A 27493-nucleotide genomic window follows, 5' to 3' on the forward strand; every position below is an offset into this window, starting at 1 on the left:
TTAATCGGAAGGACAAATCCATGAAGCAACTGTACCTTCCGCAGTGGACGAAGCAGCATTCTCCATTCCTTTTTCTGCAACATTCAAATTGTAATTCTGCGATCCGATATTGTTGTTGTTGTTGTTGTTGAATTCCGGCAGATTTTGTTGAATCGGATCGTTATTCCTCACCGTTTCGCCGCTTTTCCACATGCTCAGATCGTCGTGTTGCGCGGCGGCGGAGGAGGCGGATGCGCCGCCGTCGCGGCTGAGGAAGCCGCTCAAATTCGAGAAATTCATTTGTGGAGTGTTAATGCCGTGGTGTTGGTAGAGCTGGAAATTGTTCGGATTGACGTTCGATACGGACGCGGTGTTGTTGTTGTTTGCGATCGTCGTCGGAACTATGGCGTCGATCATTGTGGAGTTCAGGAACTGCGGCGGCGGCGCGGCGGAGGTGGAGGAGGAGAACGGGGAGAGGATCTTATGCGCGGCGGGGCGGAGTGGGTAGAGAGGCCCGAGGCCGTCCAGATGCACGGCGGATCTCAAGGCGGAGGCGGCGGAGAACAGATCGAGCCGCCGCGAGTACGGCGAGCCGCCGGAGAACGGCGCGGCGGGGATGCCGGTGAACTCCTGCACCATTTGCCTGAAATTGGTGGTGTCAGTGGTGAGCACCGTCGTCGGCGCCCGCCGCGACGCTCGCGTCCGCTTCTTAGGGTTTCTCGCCTGCTGCTGCTGCGGCGGAGGAGCCGCCGCAACCTGCTGCGGCCGCGCCGGCAGCGCCGAATTCCCGAGATTCACGAAGGATTGATTCTCCGATCTCAACCCCCTCGACCAAATCAGATCGCCGTCGTTGGCGTTGGCGTATCCCCCGGCGTGTTCGAGGCTCTGCGTGAGATTAGGGTCGAAGAAATTGGGGCTTTGATGAGAGAGAAACTGCGGCGCGGAGATTGCGCCGAAATTGTGAGGAGCGGTGAGGAAAGAGGAGCTGGAATCGAATTCCTGATCATCGCCGCCGCTTGACGACTGCATACTCCCGCTATTGCCGGAATCCATGGCTCAATAAATTTCTAGAGAGAGAGAGAGAGAGAGGGAGAGGTGCTTAAAGTCTTAAAGATGGTGTTATTGATGGAGTTGGTGAACCAGCAGCAGCAAGCAGAAAGTGATGGTTGCAAAAGTTGAAGAGGAAAAGGAGAGAGAATCTGAGGAAAACTGCATGTAAAAGGTAAGATCACACCATCTCCTCCAAATCAGACAAAAAAAAAGCTTCACATATATAAGCATAAATAGCACACTCACACAAACACACATCTATATATGAATGAGTTCATCCTTAGTCTCTCATGAAATGGTTTAGAGAGAGAGAGAGAGACTGGTGTAGCTCTCATGAGAAGTAGGGTTTTGGGGGTGGAAAAAAAAGGGGTGAAAGAAGAGAAGAGGAGAGATTAAATAAAGGCAGTTAAAAAAGGGCTTGCATTTTGTTTACGCCATTAAAAGAAAGGAGGGGATTGTGGTGGGACCGGGATTGGAGCAGAGGAAGGAAGCTGCCGGTAGGTGGCGACGGGTCAAACTCAAACACACACACACTGAAAGTGAGAGAAAAATGGTTGGCCAGTTTGATGTTGAGTGTGAATTGAAGGAAAATGAAAGAGAGAGAAAGGTACTGGTACTATGTGAGATTACATTCACAAAAATTATACCCCTCCGTCCTAAAAAGATTGTCATATTCATTTTTATACTCGTTTTATAAAAATAATAATTAAGAGGGAAAGTTAAAAGAGAATAAAAAAAAATGTAGATAAGACTATTCTATGTATTATTCTCTCTTTTACTTTACTATCTCTATTTTAATTATTTATTATTATTTTGCAAAACGAGTATGAAAAAGAATTTAACTATTCATACTACAACTATTTCCTTTTTATAAATAAAATTCGTACTAGTAATTTTTTTTATTTAACTCAAAATATTTACTTTCTAGATATTAGAAATTGTATTGGGATAAACAGTCAGAAAATAACCAATTTTAGTTAGTATTAAGAGGAAATAGTTGTTAATATCACTAATTTATTACTCCCTCGTCCCTTATAATTTGTCACTGTTTGATACGACACAAGTTTTAAGAAATGTAATAAAAAGTAAGTTAAAAAAGTTAGTGGCATGTAGATCCTACTTTTATATATTAATAAAATGTGAAATAGAATCGGTTAGTGGAATGTGAGATCCACTACCAAAAACGGTAAAAATAAAAGGTGACAAATTTTTAGGGACGGGCGAAAATGGAAATAATAGCATCCTCATCCGTGCTCTTGCCAACGAGCACGGATGTGGGCCCGGACCCACTTTTACTCTCTGCTCATAGGCAATAGCACAACACCCACATGCGTGCTCTTCCGCAAGGACAAACTCAATGGCTCCACCATTCTATTATTCAATTTAAATAAAAACATTTTCACAAAATTAAAATGCATTAAAAATACCCGGAATAATATTACAAATTACAAAAAAAATTTAAAAATACATAATTAAAGTTCTAAAAATTAAAAAGTTACATAATTAAAATCCTAAAAATTAAAAATTATATAATTAAACACCTAAAAAATAAAAATTACATAATTAAACTCCTAAAAAATAAAAATTATATAAATAAAGGCTAAAATACCTATGTGGAAAACTATTCATCCGACTCTACCCCCAATGTTCTTTGGAGGCCCCGTATCATTGCCACATGCGATCGAAGTTGCTCGGGGGTCATATTTGACCTATCGGCCAAATTGAGTTGGGCCAAAACCCCCCACAACGAGTTGGTGGGGGGTTGAGGTGGCACAAAGGGAGCGGGAACGGGGGCGGATGGAGTCGCGGCACGACGGCGGTTGGCCGTCGACTTCTTCCTTCCTTGCAGCCAGCGTTGGGAACTACTCGGGCAGGCATCGGGGCTACCCAAGTTAGTTCCGGTGAACTGGGTGACACCTCATCGGAGCCGGCGTCGGATAGGGATAGCGACCTCGACCGTTTGCCGGATGAGCTAGAGGAAGATGCTACGCCTCCCCTATACTTCGGATGCCCACGCACCTCCTGCCAAACATTGAAGTACTTGAACGGTTTATAGTGTTGGGATTGGTAGGTCGTCAACGCGGCACTGATGATGTCGACCTCGCTTCAGCCGCTCCCCGCCGACCGCTCTTCCTGGAGGTAATACCCCTGGAACTTTTGGATTTCTTCGTTTGCTCTGTATATGGCATTGCGCACCATACTCTCGTTGCGCTCGATTGTTCCAGCCGGTCGGTTTTTATTATACCGGCGACAGATGCCCCACCAAAAATGGTCCCCGGATTGGTTCGTGCCAATCTCTGGATCTTTGGAGATAGATAAAAACGCTTTGAATAATTGCTCCATCTCCCCCGTAGTGTACGGGGTGCGGACATCACGAGTAGGAAGAGTAGGAGTTTGAGACCCGCCGCTCCCTTCCGCTCTAGGTACGGGTGGTTCGGGTGCCCACCCGTATTCCCCATCGGGGGCATCTTGGTCGTCGACCGGGTAAGACCGGTAGCCACCCGGAGCTTGCGAACTTTGGGTTTGAGGAGGGGCCTAAAATTCCGTTTCCGGACTAGGAAATGGTTGTGAACCGAACCATTCGTGGTTCCAACCGTGGGAGCCGGAGGGGTGATCGCCGGAGCCAGACATTTTTTTGTTAAGAGTGAAATAAAGATTGAGAATTGTAAGAATGGAAATGAGAGAATTTAGATGAGAATTGTGTAGTGTGGTGTGAAATTTTTTGTGTGGAACTGGGGGTATTTATAGATGAAAATGTGTATTTTTGGGGAAAAATTGTAAAATAAATTAAAAGTGGGGAGAAAACGGATATAATTTTTTAGAAAGTGGGAAAATAATTTTTTTTATTATTTTTAATCGGATTTTTGAATTAATATCCGGTTTTTTTTTAAAAAATAAATTCCAACGGATTTGCCGTTGGCCAATCAGGAGCCGCCACGTCAGCTGCTCGCTGGCACGGACGTGCTCTTAGCTAAGAGCAGCGTCGCGCCAGCGGCAATAGCGTAGCGGTGAGCAGCGTTCCGCCGCGCCGCTGGCACGGACGGACGCCGTCCTTCTACAACTGCGGATGCTCAAAGTGAAAAATTTTCACGGACCGAGGGAGTATATGTTAGTATCGGCGTGACACGACAACTAAATTTCACCAAAAAGAAGGGTTGAAAAAATTACACGAGACTAAAGAAGTTTGGAATTTAATTGACTATTTTCGAAGTTCATGGGAAAACTTAGAAAGTGCCTTAAGGTGCCGTTCGGTTGCCATGACTAATATCAAGAGACTATCCATCTAGGATTAAGTTGTGGGATTATTTTAGTTGGAGAAGGGAGACTATGACTAATTATCATGAGACTATTCATCTATGATTAAGTTGAAGGATTCAATCTTATGAACCAAACATGATACATATTTAATGTTGAAGGGACATGGACGTATGGAGTAATCAGTTATTTTGCTAATCTGGCAATTGTTTTATTATACTCCGTATGTGAATTATTGAAATTGATATAATCTACTGTCTAAAACATGATGTATAACGATGTATCGTAATATAGTCGACTCTAGATAATTTAATTTGGTTAACACTATATATTCATTAATCGGAATAGTGGGCTATAAGAAATAAAGTATTAGTTTAATTAATTAAGGGAATAAGTATAGGTGACTAGGTTAATTAAAATTGCCTAAGTTTGGGTAAAAAGGTAGGTTAACAAGGACAAATTGCAATTAGATGGTTAGTAACGCCTCCGCCGCCGCCGTGTTGAGCACCGCCCTCCGCCGCCGTCACGTTAATTTCAAGATCGAAATGAGTATTCGAATATTGGAAAGTAGATTACGTACACATTTGATGCTCTTTCCTTCCTCTTTTTAGTGTCTATTTAATTATTATTCCTTGTAGCTAATTATACGTGGTTAGATTTAATTCAGGTGGTAATTTATATTTTTGGGAAGTAATAAATATTCGTTTAATTTGAACAATAATTGAGCTCAAAATCATCATTTACACCTGCTGCATTATTTAGTGGCATGTTGGCGAATAATATAGTTTGTATATATTCTGGCAATATATTCATGTTTGAAAAGAATATATAATCATAAACACCGACTGAATTATTTAACTTATTCGAGTGTAAAATGTAAATATTAATTGAAAGATTATTGGACAAGTTATCATTATTAATATATTGGGATGTGCATAAATATTCATTTCCAATATGCAAATATTGTTCAAAAACAAAACACATTGGTCTTGTGATCTACTGTAATAGTTAGATTAATGTCACATTTCATCTAATAATAATGTAGATTATTAGTTTAATAATATAACTTAATTAATAATGTACTATTATAGTAAAGTAATGCATTTGAATCTAATAATATAACATATTAATCTAATAATATAACTTATCACAACCATTCAATCCATCCAAAAATTCAATAGCTATGATTTATTTGATGCTTAAGAGTAGCCTAATAGAATCCTATATAATACTTACGTGTAACTTTAATAAGCCTAACCGTAGCTGCTACACATGTTTGAATATTCTCCCACAATCTTCACGTTATATTCTTTTCAAATCTCGATTTCTGCATTTAATTTTTATTTTGCTGATATATAGTTAAAAATTAACTATTTGGATTGATTAGTTCAACCACATTTCTGTTAGCTGCAACTATAAAAAAACTCTCCCTTTCGAATACACACACTCAACAAATATACTATGCTACTACCATTTACAACGTTGAGCACTTATACTATCCACGTTTTTTGAGTGACGCGTGTGCTCAAGAACTTGCACGTCAAAGAAATTTTTTGCTAACCGAATTATATAAAATATTTAAAAATATGTTGTATTTTATGTATTAATTTATATTGAAAATTTATCATATTCCTTTTGGTGGAGGCATTGGCCAACTCTATCAAATTCCCAACTTTTAAGATCCGAATTCCCCACGTATTTCGTTCAGGAATATTTGAAAATTGCGGCTATTTTATTCCACCTTTATTCCTAAGTTTGGAAAAATATTTCATAATTCTATTAATTTAGCAAAGGGGTATGATAGTGGTAACATCCAACCTAAAAGTGACATATTTTCGTTGTACGAAAATGAAACGCGTGTAATCCCTTCTTTGGGTTGATAGAGACATTTATTTTTGTATAAAATGAATATATTGTGTATTTTTTTAGCCAATGAAGAGCGAATTAATGATTATCGATCGATGACTAGTTGATGGAATAAACAGACGTTTATACATATTTATTTAAACATGCACATGAATAAACACTACATATAAGTCCACGCACTCCGACGAATCTAGCGGAAAACAAGGGGTATTTTATAATTGTATAAATTTTTTTTTTGTCATTTTAATTTTAGCTCAATATACCTATCTATAAATTTCAACCGTTGTCCCTTTTATCCTAGCAAATGCTCCGATTTCGAGGTTCAAAGTCGTTGTTATTATTTACCGCACTCTTAAAGTAAAAATTCTGGATCCGCTAAAGTTTACACGGTTTTTATTTTTGTGTATATATATATATATATATTAGGGTGCATCTACTAATTAGGAAACTTGTCCTTCTCATTTATGCCCAATGCTGTCTACTTAACAAATATAAGGTGGGTCGAATTTTAAATAATGGACTATTGTTGGGCTTCCATAGCCCATTAATAGTTGGGCTTGAAGAATCTAGGGTCCGCTTAAATTTCAGAGCAAATAAATTTTAAAAAAGCAGCATTAATCATTTAATACAAAAAGCCCATTATTATTTGGGCTTGAAAATCTAGGGTCCACTTAAATTTCTGAGTAAATAGATTAAAAGAATGTAGCATTAATAATTATTGTACTACATAAAATAAAAGTAATGTAATGTTTTCGATAGAAAATGTTTAAATGTCCACAAGCCTTAATTGTTGCCTAATAATGAAAATTATGTTTTTTAAGAAATTGTATTATCGAAATAACCTCAAATATATACTCCATCCGTCCAGCTACAAGCGATGCGCTCCAAATCGGACGTTGTTTTATAAAAATAATAATAAATAGTTAGAGTAGAGATAAAGTAAAGTAAGTAAGATAATAATGTGTATACGGCTCTCTTCTATACTATTTTCTTTCTTATTTTACTTTATCTCCACTTTAACTATTTATTATTATTTTCGCAAAACAACTGCCAGAAAGAAACGCCTCACTTGTAGTGGGACAGACAACAACGTATATACATTGGAACAAAGGGGTACAACTGTACCCCCAAAATTTTGTATATTAATACTGTATTTAGTCCTATTATCACAGGAAACATCGGTGACCCAGTGGTATGAGGGATCTTTCACCAAGCCAGAGACCTAACTTCAAACTTTTTGCTTACATGTCCCACTCTTTAATTTTTACTTCACTTTCTCTTCCCCATATTAACTTTGTTTTAATCTATATCACCTCTAATTCAATTTTATTTTGTTCTCAATTCATATTTAAGATTTATTAATTATTTTGTTTTTAACTAATACATTTATTAGTTTAACCACTAACTTCCTCTTTTTTAATTTAATTTTGTATTATTTCATATTTACTTTTCATTAATTATATTTTTAATAGATAGTTATATGATTAATACTCCAAATTATATATTTTGAATATAAAGTATATATTTTTGTAGTTTAAAAAAAATTCCAAATTTATAAAACTAACCTCCTAATTGTATTCATATCTATATTATATATTACTAATTAACAAAACATGGATACTTGTATTTCAAACATATAATTTACATGATACTATAAAATAGTAATTTATATTTATTTAAAATGAAGTTTTTTGATAAAAAAGAAAAGATTTTATTTAAAAGAATAATTGAAAAAACGTTAAAAAACAAAAATGATTAGTCACATTTTGAAATTTTAAGTCGTTGTAATTATTTTTCGTACCTCAAATTACAAATTCAGGATACGCCACTGGGACATAGGGAGTACTAATTTGTTTTTTATGAAACGTGTAGAAAGGGACTTCAGGGAATTCTCAATTGTTATTCACTTCTTCTCATTGATTTACATGCCTCTTTAAAGGCCTCCACATATACAAATAAGGTAAGATATTCTCCTAATCATAATCTTCTATACAAGGAAGAAATCAATTCCTAATCTCTCAAATTAATGTGATTACAGGAAACCAGCTCCGAGATCTTCTCCCCTCTATCACGGGATCTTCCAACGGGATCTTCCAACATCTTCCAACACTCCCCCTCAAGTTAAGTAATGGGATCACCAATACTTAACTTGTCCAATACATCTCGAAATGAGTGAGAGCTTACTGCCTTTGTCAAGATGTCCGCTAGTTGATCTTCTGACTTGACGTAGGGCAACTCGACTATCTTTGCATCAATTGTGTCCTTTATGAAGTGTCGATCTACTTCCACATGTTTGGTCCGATCGTGCTGTACTGGATTTTCGGAGATACTAATAGCCGCCTTATTATCACATAACAATCGACAAGGCTGGGTGGACTTAAGGTCAAGTTCTGTCATGAGTCTTCTGAGCCACAATACTTCCGTCAGTCCACTTTTGATTCCTCGAAATTCTGCTTCGGCACTTGATAGCGCAACTACCTTCTGTTTTTTACTCCTCCATGTTACCAAATTTCCTCCGACAAGTGTGAAGTACCCTGCTGTTGACTTCCTATCATTAGGATTTCCTGCCCAGTCTGCATCAGTATAACCATGTATTTCCAAGTGCCCATGTTTCTTAAACAGCACTCCATGTCCCGGTGTGCCCTTCAAGTATCGCACTATTCTCAACACTGCCTCCCAATGCTCTTCCTGTGGTGCGTGCATGAACTGACTTACTACTCCAACGGCGTAGGCGAGGTTTGGCCTAGTGTGAGATAGGTAGATGAGTTTCCCGACTAACCGTTGATACCTCCCTCGATCCACGAGTTTGGCTCCTTCTCGAATCTGCAGTCCATGATTCTGGACCATTGGCGTGTCTGCCGGTTTGCAGTCTATCATCCCTGTCTCTGCTAGAATATCGAGTATATATTTTCTCTGATTAATAAAGATTCCTTGCTTCGATCGAAGCACTTCAATTCCCAATAAGTACTTTAGGTGGCCAAGATCCTTCATCTCAAATTCTCTAGACAAATTCTTCCTCAACTGATCGATTTCTTCTTCATCGTCACCAGTGATAATCATATCATCAACATAAATAATAAGGCAAGTGATCTTACCATTTCGCCTTTTGAGGAACAGGGTGTGATCTGAGTTGCTTTGACAGTAATCATACTTCTTCATTACTTCAGTGAATCTTCCGAACCATGCTCGGGGGGACTGCTTAAGGCCATACAGTGTTTTCTTGAGCTTGCAGACGTCTCCATCCTGAAAGTCTCCCGTGAATCCAGGTGGTGGAATCATATACACGGGTTTGGTCAGTTCTCCATGTAGAAATGCATTGGTTACGTCAAATTGATGTAAGGGCCAATCTCTGTTAGCCGCTATTGAAAATAATACTCTCACCGTGTTAATCTTGGCTACCGGGGAAAAGGTTTCTGCATAGTCAACTCCATAGGTTTGTGTATAACCCTTTGCGACCAGTCTTGCTTTATATCGATCAATAGATCCGTCGGGCCTTCTTTTGATTGTAAATACCCATCTGCATCCCACTGTAGTTGCTCCTTCGGGTAGCTTACTTACTTCCCAAGTCTTGTTCTTCAACAGGGCATCCATCTCTGTAAACATAGCATCCCTCCAATGCTTAGTTTTCCATGCCTCTTCTGCGGTATAGGGAATCTCTTCTTCCTCGTACAAGGCAGTTTCAAAAGCCCTAGCCATTTTGGCTAAGTTTCCCTTGACAAAGTTCGCAACTGCATATCGACTTTGCCTTCCTGTTCTTTCTGGGGAGAATCTTTTTGGAGGAATCCCACGAGTGCTTCGTGGTGGGAGGATATAGCGACCTGTGTTCTCATCCAGTGTCGTGTTCTCATCTATGATCTCTGTAACAGTAGATTCAGTAGTAGTATTCTCTGGAGGTGGATCGGGAGTTACCTCATTTGCCTGGGATACCGGTTGAGGAGAGATACTCGAGTGTGGTTGAGTGGACTCTGTAGCATTTGGGACATGCTCGGTGATAGCGCTAACTTTCTCTGTTGAGTCCTCGTTGGGGGGATTTGGCCCAGGCACAAACCAACTTAGGTAGTCTAATGTTTTGAACGACTCACTCTCCCCCTGACTACTAAGGTTGGTTTGGTAGTAGAACTCAGTTTCCAAAAAGTTGCAATTCATTGTGGTTACCACCTTTTTTGTAGCTGGATCATAACATCTATATCCCCTTTGGTTCATCCCATACCCCACAAACACACATTTGGTGGCACAAGGTGATAATTTGGTTCTTTCATGTTTCGGAATATGAACGTATACGGTACATCCAAAAACTTTGGGTTGAAGATTAAGGTGTTGGGGTAATTTGGTAAGTTTGGAGAGGGTATCGAGGGGAGTTTTTTTTGTTTAGGATTTTAGTGGAGAGTCGGTTCATGAGGTAGATTGAGGTGGCAACAGCTTCGGGCCAGAAGTGCATTGGGACTTTGGATTCTAACATTAAGGCTCGGGTTATTTCGAGGATGGTTCTGTTTTTTCTCTCTGCCACCCCATTTTGTTCTGGTGTGTACGAACAGGATGTTTGATGGATCAGGCTTTTCTGGGTAAAGAAGTCTGTCATTTTTTGGTTCACAAATTCCCTCCCATTGTCGGATCGAAGGGTTTTTATCGTGGTCTGAAACTGGGTTTGGATAAGGTTAAAGAAAAGGATAAATTTGTCAATTACCTCAGATTTGTGTTTCAAAAAATATATCCACGTCATCCTAGTGCAATCATCTACAAATATCACAAAATATCTCAACCCATTCCCCCCAACAATAGGTGCAGGTCCCCACACATCAGCATGAACAAGGGAAAAAACAGATTGCATACGAGTATTTGTGGATTTAAATGATTGTTTGTGGCTCTTGGCCAAAACACAAGTCTCACACGAAAAGTCTTTTGGAATAGAAAGTTTAGGAAAAAGTAAACTAAAATAACCAGGGGAAGGGTGTCCCAGTCGTTGGTGCCAAAGCCAAATCTCCCGTTTCGTGGACCCGTGAGCTAGCATCGCACTGCCTTGTTGAGCTATCTCATCCACGTAGTAGAGTCCCTGGTTCTCAGTGCCACGCCCAAGTATCTTCCTCGTCCGAATATCCTGCAAAATACAGAAGTCGGGATGCATTAGCAAGGTACAGTTCAACTCTTTTGTGACATGGCTTATAGACATCAATCTTTGGGACAAAGTCGGAACATAAAGACAGTTTGATAGTCTCAAGGTTGGGGATATTTCAATAGTACCCGCCCCGGCAACGGTAATTAATTCCCCACTAGCAGTCTGTATATAAGTTTTAGTAATATCACTAAAACTAACAAAATCACTTTTATTAGGTGTCATGGTGTCGGTGGCCCCACAATCAAATATCCATCCCTTTTTATCATCCCTATTATCCCTCTTTACGGTAAAAGCAGCGGAAATATGATCCAAGGGCTCGAATCTATTTTCCAAGGGAATTGCACTAAATTGCACATTGGTCACATAATCAGGGGGTTTATCATAATAATTTATAAATCGGGGGTCATATTGTGATTTACGGGTAGGTCGGGGGTCTCTATGCAAAAGATGGGGTATGTGGTGTAATTTCATACAATTTGGGGTTGGCTTATGTGATTTCGGGTAACTATGGGGTGCATAATAGAAAATAGGGTTAGGGTTATCACCCCCTAACCCTTTACCTCCGTCACATGCGCCGCCTCCTTCCCACTTTCGCTCCCCAGCTTTGCCGGCGAAATTCCCTGCGCCGATGACCGCACCGCAGCTCCCTCCTCCGCTGGAGGCTTCCGGCTCTTGTTTTCCCCGTCTGGTTACCGAGTCCCGATTATTTCCAGACCCGGTTTTCATCACCTCATTCTCGGCGGTGACTCCTACCGCCATCTTAGCCCTCGCCGTTTGCCTTTCCTCCCACCATTCGGGATAACCGTGCAATTGGAAGCACGTTTCTCGGGTGTGCTTTTGCTGTCCGCAGTGAGAACACCAGAGCTTCGATTTATCGATCGGTTTGCTTCCCGGGCGGTGAGCGGCGGTCGGTTGACGCCAGGATCCGTTGCGATTGCTCTGTCGCTGTCCCTGAGCCGCCAATCCTTGGCCAATTCCTTGCGATTCCCCACCGTGGTTCTGGGTGAGTGAGGATTCTGGTGGCCCTAACCTCCGACGTGCCGCCTCCTTCTTAATCCACCCGTAAGCGGTCTCCAGTGGGGGCGGTGTTACTTCTTTGAGAATATCCCGTCGAACACCTTCGTGTTCTTCATTCAATCCCGCCAAGAACCGAAGCAATCGTTTGGTGTTGGTGTAGACTCTGAACTGATTTACTCCTTTTTCGCAGCAATCAACCGGTTGTTTCTGACACCGGTCGATATTAATCCACATTCCGTGGATTTTGCGGTAGTACGTCTCTAGATCCATGTTGCCCTGTTTGATTGTGTTTGCTTTGTCCTCCAGGTCGTATACGAGATAGAGGTCGGCCTCACTCTCGTATGTGGTGGCTAGGCTGTCCCAGAGAGCCTTCGCCGATTGGTAATGGGCGAAGTCGGCAATAATATCGGTTTCGATATTATCTACAATCCATGAGAACACGATCAGGTCCGTCTCCTCCCAATCGTCGTACTCCCTGCTTCCCGGCAGTGGTGGAGTTGGCTTTCCAGTTATATGGGAGTAGCCTCCCCTGCTCCCAATCGCGACTTTCATCAATCGCGACCATAACGGGTAATTTCCCCCGTTAAGTTTGAACGCTACTGTCACGTTCTTACTTGCTCGAATCTTACTGCTTGATGACTCTAACTCTGTCGGCTTATCGGTTGGTTTCTCGTCTGACATTTTGGTTACTGACTTGGATTTGTTTGCTCACTGGTTTCTTGTTGATTTTGGCCGAGAATGGTATGGGTATGGGGCTGTGATGATCGAATAATCTGAGCCCTAATTTGATTCTGGCTCGGATGCCATGTAGAAAGGGACTTCAGGGAATTCTCAATTGTTATTCACTTCTTCTCATTGATTTACATGCCTCTTTAAAGGCCTCCACATATACAAATAAGGTAAGATATTCTCCTAATCATAATCTTCTATACAAGGAAGAAATCAATTCCTAATCTCTCAAATTAATGTGATTACAGGAAACCAGCTCCGAGATCTTCTCCCCTCTATCACGGGATCTTCCAACGGGATCTTCCAACATCTTCCAACAAAACCTTTTCAAAGTGTGAGTGGAAAACTATTTATAATAAACCTTTTGTAATTATTTCAACGGATATTTTATAAAATAAAGAAATTATGTACTACTACTTGGAAAAAGTTGGTGTATATATTTGAGTAGATATAATATGTTGATGACGAAGCAAATGACGGGATTATATGTGTATCAATCCCCAAAAATTTGAATATTAAAGTTCGTAATTAACTATTGAGAATCATGAAATAGTAACATCTGTAACACTTTTGAGATTTGTATACTACCTAAAATTCCGCTAGTGTAAAGAATATTTTCATCATTTCATCCTCACTTGATTATTGCTCCACGTTACGTTCTTGATTTGGTCACCACTTTCAATGTTTATAAATTTATTAAAAAGATTGGATCCCTCAAACTACAATAAATAATTAAATACTTGTATTATGATATGTAAAATCGATCAAAAAAAATATGGTTATAACCAATTTTATCAGAAAACAACTATACTCACTGATTATAAATAAAGAAATCCATCTTGGAAAAGAAAAAATATTACTTCTCTGCATGTTTCCGAATTTCAAATTCCAATAACATCACCTCCTAGAACAAACAATAGGGTTTACAATAAAATACATAAATATCCAGTCTGTATGCTTATATCTGTACATACTTATGTAACACATTATACACCCAAAAAGGAAAGAAAAAACAAGAGAGTTTAGCCATTGTTCATAATTTTCCATTCTCGATTGTGCATATAAATTGTAGGATTATTATTTTGCACGTATTTTAGAATTTATATTAAGAAAAAATTATTAGAAAATTCATGATTTTTAATTAAGTTCTGGTTCATATTGTAATTTTGAAAAGGGATATTGTGCTTATAATTTATGATAATTGAGTGAATTCTGATATATTCCACTAACTTCAAACCTGACAGATTTACGAAGCATATTTTATCCGATTAGGCATATATTATTCAATATTGAATTCACGAATTTCAGCTTTAAAACGGTGTCGCTTCGTTTATAATTGGGACTAAGCCGTATAGATTTCACGGCTATCCACGTCAGATCAATGTGTATGGAATAGTTTCTATTCGGGTCAAGTTAGGAAAATTGCATAGTTTCAAAAGTTTTAAGATTTTTAAGACTACTTTCAATGTTCGGGGAAAATTAACACTTAACCGTTAACAAAAATTCAACTACTTCATCAATTTGAACCATGCGTGTACCAAATTGACAATATATTACAATATGAAATCAAAATATTTTTTAATGGAAAGATTGAGAAAAACATTAAACTTCATGTTTTTACTGGTGATTGCCAATATACGCAAGTTGATTAAAATGCATAATTTTTCTATAATAATTTTCCCTTAGGAGTATAATGGAGCACTGACATAAACTTTTACCCCATGATGAAAATATACACTCTTTTTCTTAATTAATTAGTACTACTACTTTTTTTATACTCCTTATTTTAAATCGCTCATAAAAATTAGTACTCCATATTTTAATGAATGAAGGTAGTATGTAGACAGAGTGATATAGTATGACGGTAAACTAAAATTTGCAATTGTACATTTATACGTATATGAAATGACAATTAAAATGGAAAAATTACTTGCTGTACACAAATTAGTACACTTCTCAATCATAAAAACCACATACAAATTTCCCCACCACAAATATAAATCAGTTTTATGTCTTAACACAAACTATTTAATCTTTAAAAAAAACATTAACCTTAGTAGCATGAAAAAGTAAATAAAATAAAAATAAAATCAAACCGTCTGTGAAAGCATCATCTCTTCCAACTCCTGCTTCTGCAAATCCTCTCTTGAATCCAATCCTCCTTCCCAATCTCCACCGCAAATTCACAAAATTCCGCCCCCTTCTCTTCTTCTTCTTCTCTCTCCTCCTCCTCTTTCTCCTCCAGCCAGCTCTTCGCCGGCGCCGACCTGCACCGCATCAGCATCAGCGCATTCGCCGGCGGCGCCGCCTCATTAACAATTGCCTCCGCCGCCACACTTTCCTCCTCTTTCCTCAATTGACTGTTCTCCTCTTGCAAAATCATGAACCACTTCGAAAACACAGCTCCTCCCTTGTTATCGTCGCCGTCGTCATCTAATTCTTCTTCGTCGTCATCCGAGCTGATCTCGGCGGCGGGGATGGATCCGAAGCAGCGGAAGTCGAAGCGGAGGTTGCGCAGGCATGCTAAAAACTGCATGGCCTCCTTCTTGAAGCCTAGCGCGGCGGCCCAGGGCGGGCGCTTCTTGTGGTTGTGCATCCGCTCGATCTCCTCCATCACCGATTGCCAGTTCTTGCATGAATTCGGCTTCGATGAGCGGACCTTGATTTGCCCGGCGCAGGTCACTTTCGGGGAGGTCGGCTCCGAGTCAGCCTCGTTGTTGTTGCTCTTGCTGCGGGCCCACCTGGCGGCGGTGGTGTTGGTGGTGGTGGATTTGAGGAGGGAGGGGCGGCGGCGGTGGTGGGGCCGGGCCGGGCTGGATACGGGCTTTGGCATGAGGGAGAGGTGAGCCCGAGTGGGGAAGCATACCAGGAGATCGGTGGAGGGAGGGCCTTTGCCTTCTCTACCTCTCATTTTTCTTTGTTCAGTTCTTGATTTTTTTTCAAGTGGTCTTGGTTTGGTTGTGTGTGTTTTATGATTTGATGTAAATGGGATTGGAGTGGTTTTAGGTTAGTTTGTGTGTGTGTTTTTGTATGTGAGTTTTTGGTGATTGGTTTTGAAGTTTTAAAAGAAATGAGGGGGAGGGGGAGAGGCATTAAACTAAAGGTTGTCCTTTTTTATTGTGTGCCTTTTTCCCTTTTACCTTAGAGTTGGAGGTGCCATTTAGATATATTATGATTCATGATAAAGTACATTTTCCATCGAGTGTTGAACAATAAATAATGAATTTTAGTCAAATTTTAATCTGTTTTGTAATTTTGAAAGTTAACACAGTTCTCAATTTTCACATAACATTTAATTTATGTGAAATTGTATGTAATGTGGCATTAGACACATTCAACGAGGACGAGATCGTCCATGAATTTCATTTGACACTATTTTTCTCAATACATTTAGCAAATAACTCAATCATATCATTATTCTAAAATATGTGTGAATCAAATCAACAATATATTACAAATAGGAAATTGAAATATTTCATCAGGGAAAAATTGAGAAAAATGTAAATTTATAGAGCAATTTTTACTATTTGTTTTTAAAATTATAGAATAAACAAATATTTGACCAAATTCAGAAAATAATGGTGAGTATGAAACCACCTAACACGATCGAGAAATGGGATGCAAATGATTATTAGAGACATAATAAGGTAACATCAACGGCAATGAAAATATAAAGACATAATATGTTCAACCACGTAAAATAGGGAGTAGTAATGTTTTTTCCATTTTAGTAGGATCATCAAAATTTAATCTCTATTAATTTATATTAAGATTTATTTCTCTAATGAGATGAATGTCATTTTCTCTTTGACAATATTTCAACAAATTTTTCTTAAACCCTCTTAATTACCAATTTTATATTAAAATTTGTCTCTTCAATTTCGTAGAATATAAAATCATTTTACAATACATATTTCAAAAAATGAACCAATATGTAGGGTTGCGTTAGTGTGCTAACTAATTTACAGTAATAACTAATAACTTTCAATACTGTGTAATAAAATTATCAACACAAAGACATAATTATATCAATACAACATGTAAATTTAAATATCAACACAAGAAAGATTGATAAATTTATGTCTTTGTGTTGATATTTTTAACATACAAAATTGATATTTAGTTATTAGTTATTACTATAAAAAGTTAATATTTGATCATACACCAACGTATTATGATGTTTATCCATTGAAAAAAAAAAATATTTGAGGCAACTACATTTATGTAAAACTATTAATTAAATAATAATGGAGTCATGCACAGCTAACAAAAGTTGTGAGTTTCTTTGCCTTTACTCTTGTGCCACACAATCAAATCCTCAAAATAAATGAGTGCAAAAAGTTGGTTCCCACAAGACTTGTTTCATGATCCCATCATACTTTATTCACTTTGGTGAGCCCATGCCAGATAAGTCTCAATTGCTATTTTTCAATTAAATCCCACATAAAGTTAATTGTGGTTACCAAACATGCCCTTGTATTACCTTACTTAAAAGTTTGATTATAAATTTAAGTGTTTGGTGAGCTCCCACTAACCAACCTAAAAAAGCATTGATTCTCCAAGTGTTGTTTGGTGGGGTGAAATTGTTTATGAACCAAGTGAATAGAAAAATTTTTCTTTTTAAATGATGCTAGGAGCTTGTGGGCAGCTGCTATTCGATAAATCTATAAACAACACTTGAAAAATCAAGTGAGCTAGAAATTTTCAATTAAATTTTAACTTTGTCAAATTTTATCTAAAGAATACTCACTCAACCACTAGGCCATCATTAGATCCAGAGCCATGAAATGCAATATATACAAATCACTAAATACTCATCAAATTTTCAAAAAAAAAATTGTATTTATATTTTTGCACCATATATCCAAGATAATATCCCGATTCCACCCTTATATAGACAATCATAAAGTGACATAATTAATAAATTTGTTCACAATAAAATGTTGTATGGGTTTGTTAGATCATAGAAGTTAGATTATTTTAGATATTTCGATAGAAACAAGAAAGTTAGTTGTGACATAATTGTGATTAAAGGAGCTAAAACTAAAGAAAACATTAAAATTTCGGACCCAAGCACTATAAAGAGGTTATGCTTTTTTCCTCGGGTGTTTAATAAAACTTTATATGCTCACTTCTTGATAGTGTACTTTTTATTCAGCTAAACAAGTTCATTTTTCTTCTTTGGTAAAGAACTAAACAAGTTAATTTGTAAACAAGTTGATTTTGATTTTTCACGGAGAGAGTGCAAATTTTGATAGTGGAAGTTGAAGGCAAACTTAATAAGAAATGCTACCAAAAAGAACTGATGGGGTACGAACTAAACAAGCCCAACAGCAGTGACGGCCCATCAGCCCAAAGCCCAAGGAAGAGTATGAGTTCGGCATTACCAAAGAGTTCGGAGGAGTTCGGCATTACCAAAGAGTTCGGCCTCTGCCTACAGCTCGGTAAAAGCCAACCAATCAAGCTCTGCTCTCAGGTCGGCATCAAGCTCTACTCTCAGATCGGCAACCAAAGCAGTTCGGTCTCAGTATTCGACCGAACAAGGAGTTAGTGGACCCATGCAGGATTTCCACAACTTCCAATACATCCACTACCACGTGGCGTCAACTCAGGCCACGATCTTAGGCCATGACCTACACGACCTCCACGACCTAGAGTGATGATGTAAGCCACGATCTTAGTTCAATGTATAAATAGAACTTAGATCTGATAGAAAAGGGTTAGAATCTCTCTAGAGAAATAATCATATAGCAAGTCTGTGTTGTAAGCTGTAATTCGCAGATCAAGCAATACAAACCTGCCCCCATTTCTCCCCGTGGACGTAGATTTACCTCAGTAAATCGAACCACGTAAAATTCTCTGTGTCGTAATTTATTTTTACGAGCATTCATCATCATCAAAAATTCGCCGATTCATCACTGGCGCCGTCTGTGGGAAACAGAGAACCAAATTTGTGATAAAGCGAATTTTTGACCATTTTTTCAACCCAAAAAATGCATACCAGATCGCAGAGTACCCGTATTCCTGCCCGTGAGAACCAGGAGGAAGCCAATCCATCCCATAGGTCTGGAAAACAGCCTAGGGATAAATCCACCACCAGTTCTCATGGCGGAGGAACAAGCCGCTCCAAAAGCCGTCACACCGAGTCTTCCCAGCAGCCCGATTTGAACGAGGCTGTCAGGCTGTTTTTGGCTGAAAAGCAGGAGGAATTCTTAACCTTCCTGCAGAGAAGCCAAAAGCAGCCGGAGGCGAAAACGGCGGATTCTCCCTCTCCCTCCATACGAGACAGTCACTACCGCAGTAGTATCATGTCTTCCAGAAGAAAGAATCCTCGGTACCGGAATCACAGGAGAACTTCATCTCCTCCATACCGAAGAAATGTCGGGTTCGCCATGTACGGAGCATTGAGGACTCCGTTCTCGGACGATATTACCCGAACTTCCCTACCACAGAACTACCGAACTCCGTCGATAACCTATGACGGACTCGTGGATCCTCATGATTTCTTGGGACGCTATCAATATAACATGGCGAACCAGGGTCTCAACGAGGTCCACATGTGCAAGCTGTTTCCCGAGCTGCTTATCGGGAACGCAAGAAGGTGGTTCGATAGCCTCCCCCAAGGCAGCATTAGATCCTACCGAGATCTAATGGATGCTTTCCACAGGAGGTTCTTTCAGAAAGCGGAAGCCCGGATCACTTCGGCTCAGCTGCTTTCTATACGTCAAGGTCGCGACGAAAAGATCAGCGATTTTATGACGAGATTCCACAAGGAATGCCTACAAGTAGATAATCTCAATGATCTACTTGTCATTTCGGCATTCCAAAATGGAATCCTGCCCGGAGTTCTCTACAGAAAGCTCGTGGAGTGCGGTCCGCAAACAGCTCAAGAGATGTGGGACATTGCGGACAAGTTTTCTCGTGCCGATGAGGCAGACCGTCGAAAACGGTCTTTAGACAGCTCATCTAGAGAAGACAAAAAGAAGCCCGGTCATAGCGATCAGAGGCATCCTCGCCGAACACCTTCTCCACTAAAGGAGAGATAGCGGTCATCCGAGGTGATCGAAAAAGAGCAAGTGTGTTCGCAGATTGCGCTTAAAAGTGCCGAGCAATCAGTTCGGCACCATCAAGCATAGCAATCACAGCAGCCGGAATCAGAGGCCGGCGAAATGACCGAAGTCACACCGGAGCCGAACTCGATGGTGTACGGCACTAAAGCCGTGATTCGGTTGAGATCGGCATATCCAGTCCCCGAACTCAATTTCTCCTCAGAAATGAATGGTGACGGACTGAGAGCCGAACTAGATCTTGCCGAAGAAAGAAGAGAATTGGCCTGCCTAAAAGCAGCCAAGTACAAGGAGCAAGTAGCCCGGTATTACAACCAAAGGGTGAAGAAGCTGCAATTTCAAGTGGGAGATCTCGTCTTGAGAAACAACGAAGTAAGCCGAGCAGAAAAGCTGGGCGAACTCGAACCCACATAGGAAGGTCCATATCGGGTGTCAGAAGTCCTCGGCAAAGGGTCTTACAAATTGACTCACGCGTCAGGAGCACAAGTACCCCGAACATGGTACGTTTCCAACCTCAAAAAGTTCCATTTGTAAGAGACAGTCCGGTCAGTCAGTCTTATGTGTTTTCTTTGTTTTTTACTTGTTTTTGTCTATATGCGTTTTGTCTGTCTATGTGCGTGTCGTCTCTTACAAATGTTACTGAGGTATCTTGTTCTTCGAAGGCTGATCCCCTTCTTAGAACATATACAAGCCAACGATTGTGCGTCAAAGCTTCTAAAGAGGATACAAGACCACAATTCAGCTTAAACAAGCAGTTCGTCCGAAACGAGCTGCAACAAGCCGAAGATTGTGTGTCAAAGCTTCTAAAGAGGATACAAGACCACAATTCAGCTTAAACAAGCAGTTCGTCCGAAACGAGCTGCAACAAGCCAACGATTGTGCGTCAAAGCTTCTAAAGAGGATACAAGGCCACAATTCAGCTTAAACAAGCAGTTCGTCCGAAACGAGCTGCAACAAGCCGAAGATTGTGTGTCAAAGCTTCTAAAGAGGATACAAGACCACAATTCTGCTTAAAAATCAAGCACTTCGTCTGAAACGAACTGCAACAAAAGTCCGATTCTCGCGATAAAACTTGCCTGAATTAGGACAAGGGAAAGTCCAATCCATGCGATAAAACTCGCCGAATTAGGACGACCAAGTTCGGTCAAAGCAGTTTACCTCATAAGACCGAGGACGACCATGTCTAGTCAAAGAGGTTTACTGCATAAGACCACTTCGGTTAACTGGGAAAGTCCGATCCACGCGATAAAACTCGCCGAATTAGGACAAGGGAAAGTTCGATCCCGGCGACGAAAATCGCCAAATTAGAACACAAAGACGAGTCCGGTCAAAGATGTTTATTTCATCAGACCAAAGACAAGTCCGGTCAAAGATGTTTATTTCATCAGACCAAAGACGAGTCCGGTCAAAGATGTTTATTTCATCAGACCAAAGACGAGTCCGGTCAAAGATGTTTATTTCATCAGACCAAAGACGAGTCCGGTCAAAGATGTTTATTTCATCAGACCAAAGACAAGTCCGGTCAAAGAAGTTTACTTCATAAGACCGAGGACAAGTACGATGAAATTTTTTCGCTAAGCTGTAAATACAGTGTTAGAAGCGAAAACAAAAACAAAATTTCATTTTTCAAATCTTGTTCGGCACACAACTCCGCTACCCTACGAGATGGCGTTACGCTATTACAAAGGACTATTCTACTGTCCAGGGTTGCTAAAGTTGAGCCATCTATTCACAAAATCTTCGTGAAGCTGAGTTCGGGCGTTCCAGGCAGCCGCAGAATAAGCAGGTCGACGAGATGCTCTAATCGACCTGCCACCTCTTCTCTGAGCCCGGGAAGCCCTAGCACCTCGGCGGCGAAGAGTCTCTTCACGAAGCATTTGCCGATCTTGCTCACTCATAACCACAGCTCCTCTGCGAACTTCAGTCCGTCCTCGACTTGACGTCTCCGGTTGTCCCTGAGTTCGTTGCTGACTTGGAGTAGGGTTTTGAGCAAGTGAATCAGAGGTTTGAGCTGGAGTACTAGCATCTGTTGGCGGGAAATGCCGGAGGAATCTCTCGATTGAGGGACGCCGGGCAAGAACTATGTCGTACCGAGAGGCCCAGCGCCGCAATGATGTCACGACTTGTTGGCAAGCCGAGCTCTCCAGCGCATTGTTTCTCCGGAGTACATTATATTCCTCCCACAGTTCGTCAACTCGACTCTGAACATCTGATATGGTCATTCCCCCGCGCACACGGATGTAATCCTCGTACGCAGTCCTCTCAGCAATGGTCGTATTCAGCTCGGCCTCCAGATCATTCTTATCGGACTCTAAGTCCTTATTATCGGCATCCAGCTTCACCAAACGAGCCAGAAGCTCGTCATTCTTCGTCTGATCGGCTATAGCTCTTTTCTCAGCTTCGTCTAAAGCCGAAGAGTACAGCCGCTTCCAGTGAAGTACCTCCAGCTCCTTGAGAGTTAAGAATACAAAGCAGCTACGTCAGTTCGGCATTTCAGCTTACCGAGCAGGTAGTAAACCACAACAGGAGTAAGAGAGTACGAAAGGCTATACGAAGACACAAGAGCAGAAAGAAGAGTTTTTTCATTCATAAGAAAAAAAATTTTCTATACAAGGAGGGCTTCAAGGCCATTTTACATAAAGGAAGAAACTAAACTAAGAGAAGGGAGACGAAATCATACTTCGCTAGCTTCGTCTCCACCTTCTCGGTGAGGTTCAGCTTCCTTCTCCTTATCTGCTTCAGCTTCAGCCTCTGCCTCCTTGCTCTCCTCAGCCTGCTCGGCGCCACCGTAGCCGATCTGCTGCGTCTCCTGATCGGCTTCCTTCTCCGGATGCCCGGCTCGCTCGACTTCGGCCTCCCGCTCCAGCGGCTCGGCCTCACCCTCTCCGTTGTAAGTCGAAGCGGGTGAAACGGGTCCCACGGAGGCAAAGATAGCCTCCAGGTTCTCGTCCCGATCAGCTCGACAACTCCGGACTCGGTCTGCAGAAAGCAGGACCGAAGATGAAGCGAGCTCCTCAAGGAGCGGCAGATTCTGAAGCCGAGCTGCTATCTCTCGGCTGTACAGAGGCAGTACGACGTCGGCCCCCTGCCCGCCCTTATCGGCAATTAGCCTTACCAGACTACCGACAAAAGCCGAGAACTGGCTACTCAAAAAGAGTTTCTCCGTGTAAACACGGAGAGCCTCCCCCTGGGCAACCACGGCGGCAGCATCACTCCGTTTCGTCTGCTCTCGCTGGATGACGAGCTGGTTTTTGGCAAACTGAGCTTCATCCTGGGCCGAAATCCTAGCAGCTCTGGCTTTCTCAAAGTTTGCCTCGGCCTGCTCGGCCCGGTGACAAGCAGCCGCCAATTTCCTCTGCATCTCAGCATAGTCGTTGGACGCTTTGGAGAGTTCGACGGCGACGAGCTTGGAGAGCATATCGTTCCTCTGAAAATGGATAAGGAAAAAAGTCAACAGAGGGCACCAAAAATACAGGACAGAAGCCAAGCCAAAGAATCAAGAAGACAATTCACCTCGGCGAAGTCCGTGGGCCATAAAAATGGCTCACAGATATGCTCCGAAGGAGGCGCCAAGACCACGTCTTTCTCTGGCGCTCTCGGGGGCTTCTGGGTCCTCCCCTTCCTACTTGCCGAAGTCGACTCCGGCTTCTTTGGACCCGAAGAGGTCTTTTGCCTCTTCGGATTCTTCTCGGCATCAGGCGCCGAGCTGGTAGCCTTCTCTTTCTCCGGCTCCTCAAGCTCGGAGGACTTTCGGATAGCCTTATTCAGCATGAACACTGCCAAAAAGCAAGAAAACAAGGTTAGTTTTCTTCGTTAAAGCAGTAGAGCATAAAGATAAAGAGAAATCCTCACCCTCGGCCTCTTCGTCCGAAGACGAGATATTGAACACGAGGTCGCCCTTGACGAGCTCAGTTTCCGAATACTGTTTCCTAATCATAGGAATCTTATTGAGCTCGCCCTCGAGCTCGGCCAACGGTTCTAACCGAGGATGGGGAATCACGGACTTCGGCCTTCTCCAAGGAAAGCCCGGAGCCGAAGTCCTATTATAAAAAAAGAAACGGTTTTGCCATTTCGGCCACTTGGTTCTGCAGAAGGCCCTAAAAGGCTGTAAGGGGATCAAGTAAAACCAAGATCCCTTCCTTTTAAACTGGAAAAAATTAAGGATTGCCCTCAGAGACAGATCCTTATCTAGCCTACGCAGTTCGGCAGCAAAAGCCGATAAGTGCCTCCAAGAGTTCGGAGTCACCTGACCTAAAGGGAGTTGAAAAAAATCAAGAAGCTCTACAAAAGGTGGGGGAAGAGGAAAACGAAGCCCGCATTCTAAGCAGGCTTCGTAAACGGTGGCATAACCCTCCGGAGGGTCGTTAGCCCTATGATCATCGTCGGGAACCACCGCCTTCCCCCCAGGTAAAAAATATTTCTCGTGAAGGGATATCACAGTATCCTTACTCAAGATACTGTGAAAATACTCTACGGTCTTCTCCCCGGATTCTTTCCGGCTAGAAGACCCCTTATCCCCTTTCCTACCGCTACCCGACACCGAAGAAGAAGAAGAAGACATTTTTCTTACTTTTTGAAAGTGAAGAAAGTCTGAAGAAGCTCTTGAAAGCGGAAGAAAATTTCTCGAGAAAGAGAGAGTATAGAAGACGCAACAGCAAAGGTGTTCAAATGAGGAAGAAAGAGCATATTTATCAGATTCGGCGAAGATTTCAAAATCGTCGCACCGTTTCGAATCCCACCTTTTCAGGATTCAACGGCCGGATTTTACTGTCGCATTTAATGCAGTCACATGCAAGGCACGTCTCCTGACGTCAGCCTCCCCCGTACCTTTATCCAGAGTGCCGAAGTGACTCGCTTCGCCGAAGTGATTCACTTCGTCTTTCGGGGGGGGTAGTGATGGGGTACGAACTAAACAAGCCCAACAGCAGTGACGGCCCATCAGCCCAAAGCCCAAGGAAGAGTATGAGTTCGGCATTACCAAAGAGTTCGGAGGAGTTCGGCATTACCAAAGAGTTCGGCCTCTGCCTACAGCTCGGTAAAAGCCAACCAATCAAGCTCTGCTCTCAGGTCGGCATCAAGCTCTACTCTCAGATCGGCAACCAAAGCAGTTCGGTCTCAGTATTCGACCGAACAAGGAGTTAGTGGACCCATGCAGGATTTCCACAACTTCCAATACATCCACTACCACGTGGCGTCAACTCAGGCCACGATCTTAGGCCATGACCTACACGACCTCCACGACCTAGAGTGATGATGTAAGCCACGATCTTAGTTCAATGTATAAATAGAACTTAGATCTGATAGAAAAGGGTTAGAATCTCTCTAGAGAAATAATCATATAGCAAGTCTGTGTTGTAAGCTGTAATTCGCAGATCAAGCAATACAAACCTGCCCCCATTTCTCCCCGTGGACGTAGATTTACCTCAGTAAATCGAACCACGTAAAATTCTCTGTGTCGTAATTTATTTTTACGAGCATTCATCATCATCAAAAATTCGCCGATTCATCAAGAACAAAGATAGATCAATTTATAGTCAATTCTGCAATATTAAAAATAGTCAATTAGTATATCATAATTTTTGATCTTTTTCTTAATACTCCCATGGTTTAAAATTCTGACGTCCTACTTGGCTCAATTTACTGACTTGGCGCATACACATGTAAAAATTAAAGAAATGAGTGTCTAGGAGTATTAATCGACGTCTTTTTAATTCATAAAGTTAAAAATGTGGCAACTAGATATATTTTACGTCTGTCACTTCATACTTAATTTTTCGCAAATGTGAGATCAATGAGACAATTGAAATAAAATGTTAAAATCGTGATATAATTAACTATTGTTTTCAAGTCGTGGGATTGTCTAGAAATTGACTAAACTGGGCGATTTTTTCGACAATTTGACCTTATAAAATTGTTAAACTAATTAAGCGTTCTAGATCAAATATTATTACTCAAAATATATAATCCAATTGGAAAAGAGAGGGTATGAGCATATATGATTATTCTCTCATATAGATGAGAAAAAGGAAGTTGCAAAATGATGAAAATGGAAGAAAAGTATGATAGTTTAGTTAAAGTGATTAGTATGATTCAATGAAGGGGGAATGCACTCGAGAGCTTTGGAAATAATTTATTGCTTTAGGGTTACACCTCTCAACTTCTATATTGGGTCCATCCACCACCAGGACTCTCTCTCTAAAGATGTAGGGTTAATTATAGATTTTTAAATTATAGTAGTAGTACTTCTTGTATTATCTTACATTATTGTAATTTGGTAAGATGTATAGGATAACATTATTTTGTTTTAATATAAGGAAGAAAATTATGCCGTATTTCCTAATTTAATTTGGCAAAAAGTTGCTTACATCCGTCATAATCAAATGCGGTTAGAATTAATTAAATTTTCAATTATATGGAGTACTACTTTCTTTCATACAACACGGTGGTCATTTTCTATTTTTGATAAATTTATTTTTCCAATGAAATAATGCCCATTTTGCACTAACAATATGACAACGATTTCTTTATCTATGTCGAAAATCGTTCATTATTAAAACTATTAATAATCAACAAATACAGTAGTACTACTAGTTTTAAATTTACCCTTTTTTTTAATTTAATGTACAGTCACATTGTAAATTTAAAGAGAAATTTCAAATAACCAAAGTTAAGATGAGCGACAAACGCGCTTCTCGACTTTCCATGGAGATTGGGGAATATTGGCCTCAAAGCGATTCCAGCTCGACTCAATTTCTTTAATTTTCATTTCTATTTTTGTTTTTTATTAATAAATAAATATAAATTTAAAGATTACATTATAATTTACAACTTTAACAACCATGAGCAAGACCGATGTGAGAAGCTCGATATTTTCTTATAAATGAATATTTTAAGCCCAACAATGGCCCAAATATTAAAAAAATTGATATGAAATGAGTGAAGCAAACGAAGAATAAAGTAAAAATATATATATAGAGACAAACAGATGAAGAGATAATAAAATAAGAGAGAGTAAAGTAAGTGAAAAGAAATAGGTTGATTTTACTAAAAACGAAAATGACTGAACTCCTATAAAATTAATGACAAAATAGTTGGAAGTATTAGATTTTAAATACTTTCTAGCTAAAAATATTTTTTGACGTGGTGAAAGATGTGAATATTTGTAAATTGAAGGGGTTAATGTCAATTTCCCTGCACAAATTTCTTAGACCCTTGGATTAAATCCTTCAAGCCTCCACTATGGGACGCCCGCGGCTATAGCCGCGGGTTGGGGCGGTAGGCGGGCGAATTAGAGTGGGGGAGTTGTCCGCCCCGGGGGTGGACGCGGCGGACGTGGGCGGGGTGGGCGGACGAGCGATCGCCGGGTGCGGGGAGAGGACGCGGCAGGGGGGGGGGCATAGCCGCGCCTATAGGCGCG

General features: G+C 40.7%; 2 protein-coding genes across 2 annotated transcripts; both read right to left on the bottom strand.

Annotated features, from left to right (window-relative positions):
- LOC121779932 lies at positions 1-1032 on the bottom strand. The gene has a single exon (XM_042177412.1). It carries the CDS (start codon positions 1030-1032, stop codon positions 1-3), a length of 1032 nt encoding a protein of 343 aa, XP_042033346.1.
- Positions 1033-14906: 13874 nt separating this feature from the next.
- On the bottom strand, positions 14907-16144 carry LOC121767839. The gene has a single exon (XM_042164164.1). It carries the CDS (start codon positions 15918-15920, stop codon positions 15120-15122), a length of 801 nt encoding a protein of 266 aa, XP_042020098.1. The 5' UTR covers positions 15921-16144; the 3' UTR covers positions 14907-15119.
- Positions 16145-27493: the final 11349 nt, after the last annotated feature.

Source organism: Salvia splendens, chromosome 2, assembly GCF_004379255.2.
Source record: "Salvia splendens isolate huo1 chromosome 2, SspV2, whole genome shotgun sequence".
Taxonomy (NCBI): Eukaryota; Viridiplantae; Streptophyta; class Magnoliopsida; order Lamiales; family Lamiaceae; genus Salvia; species Salvia splendens.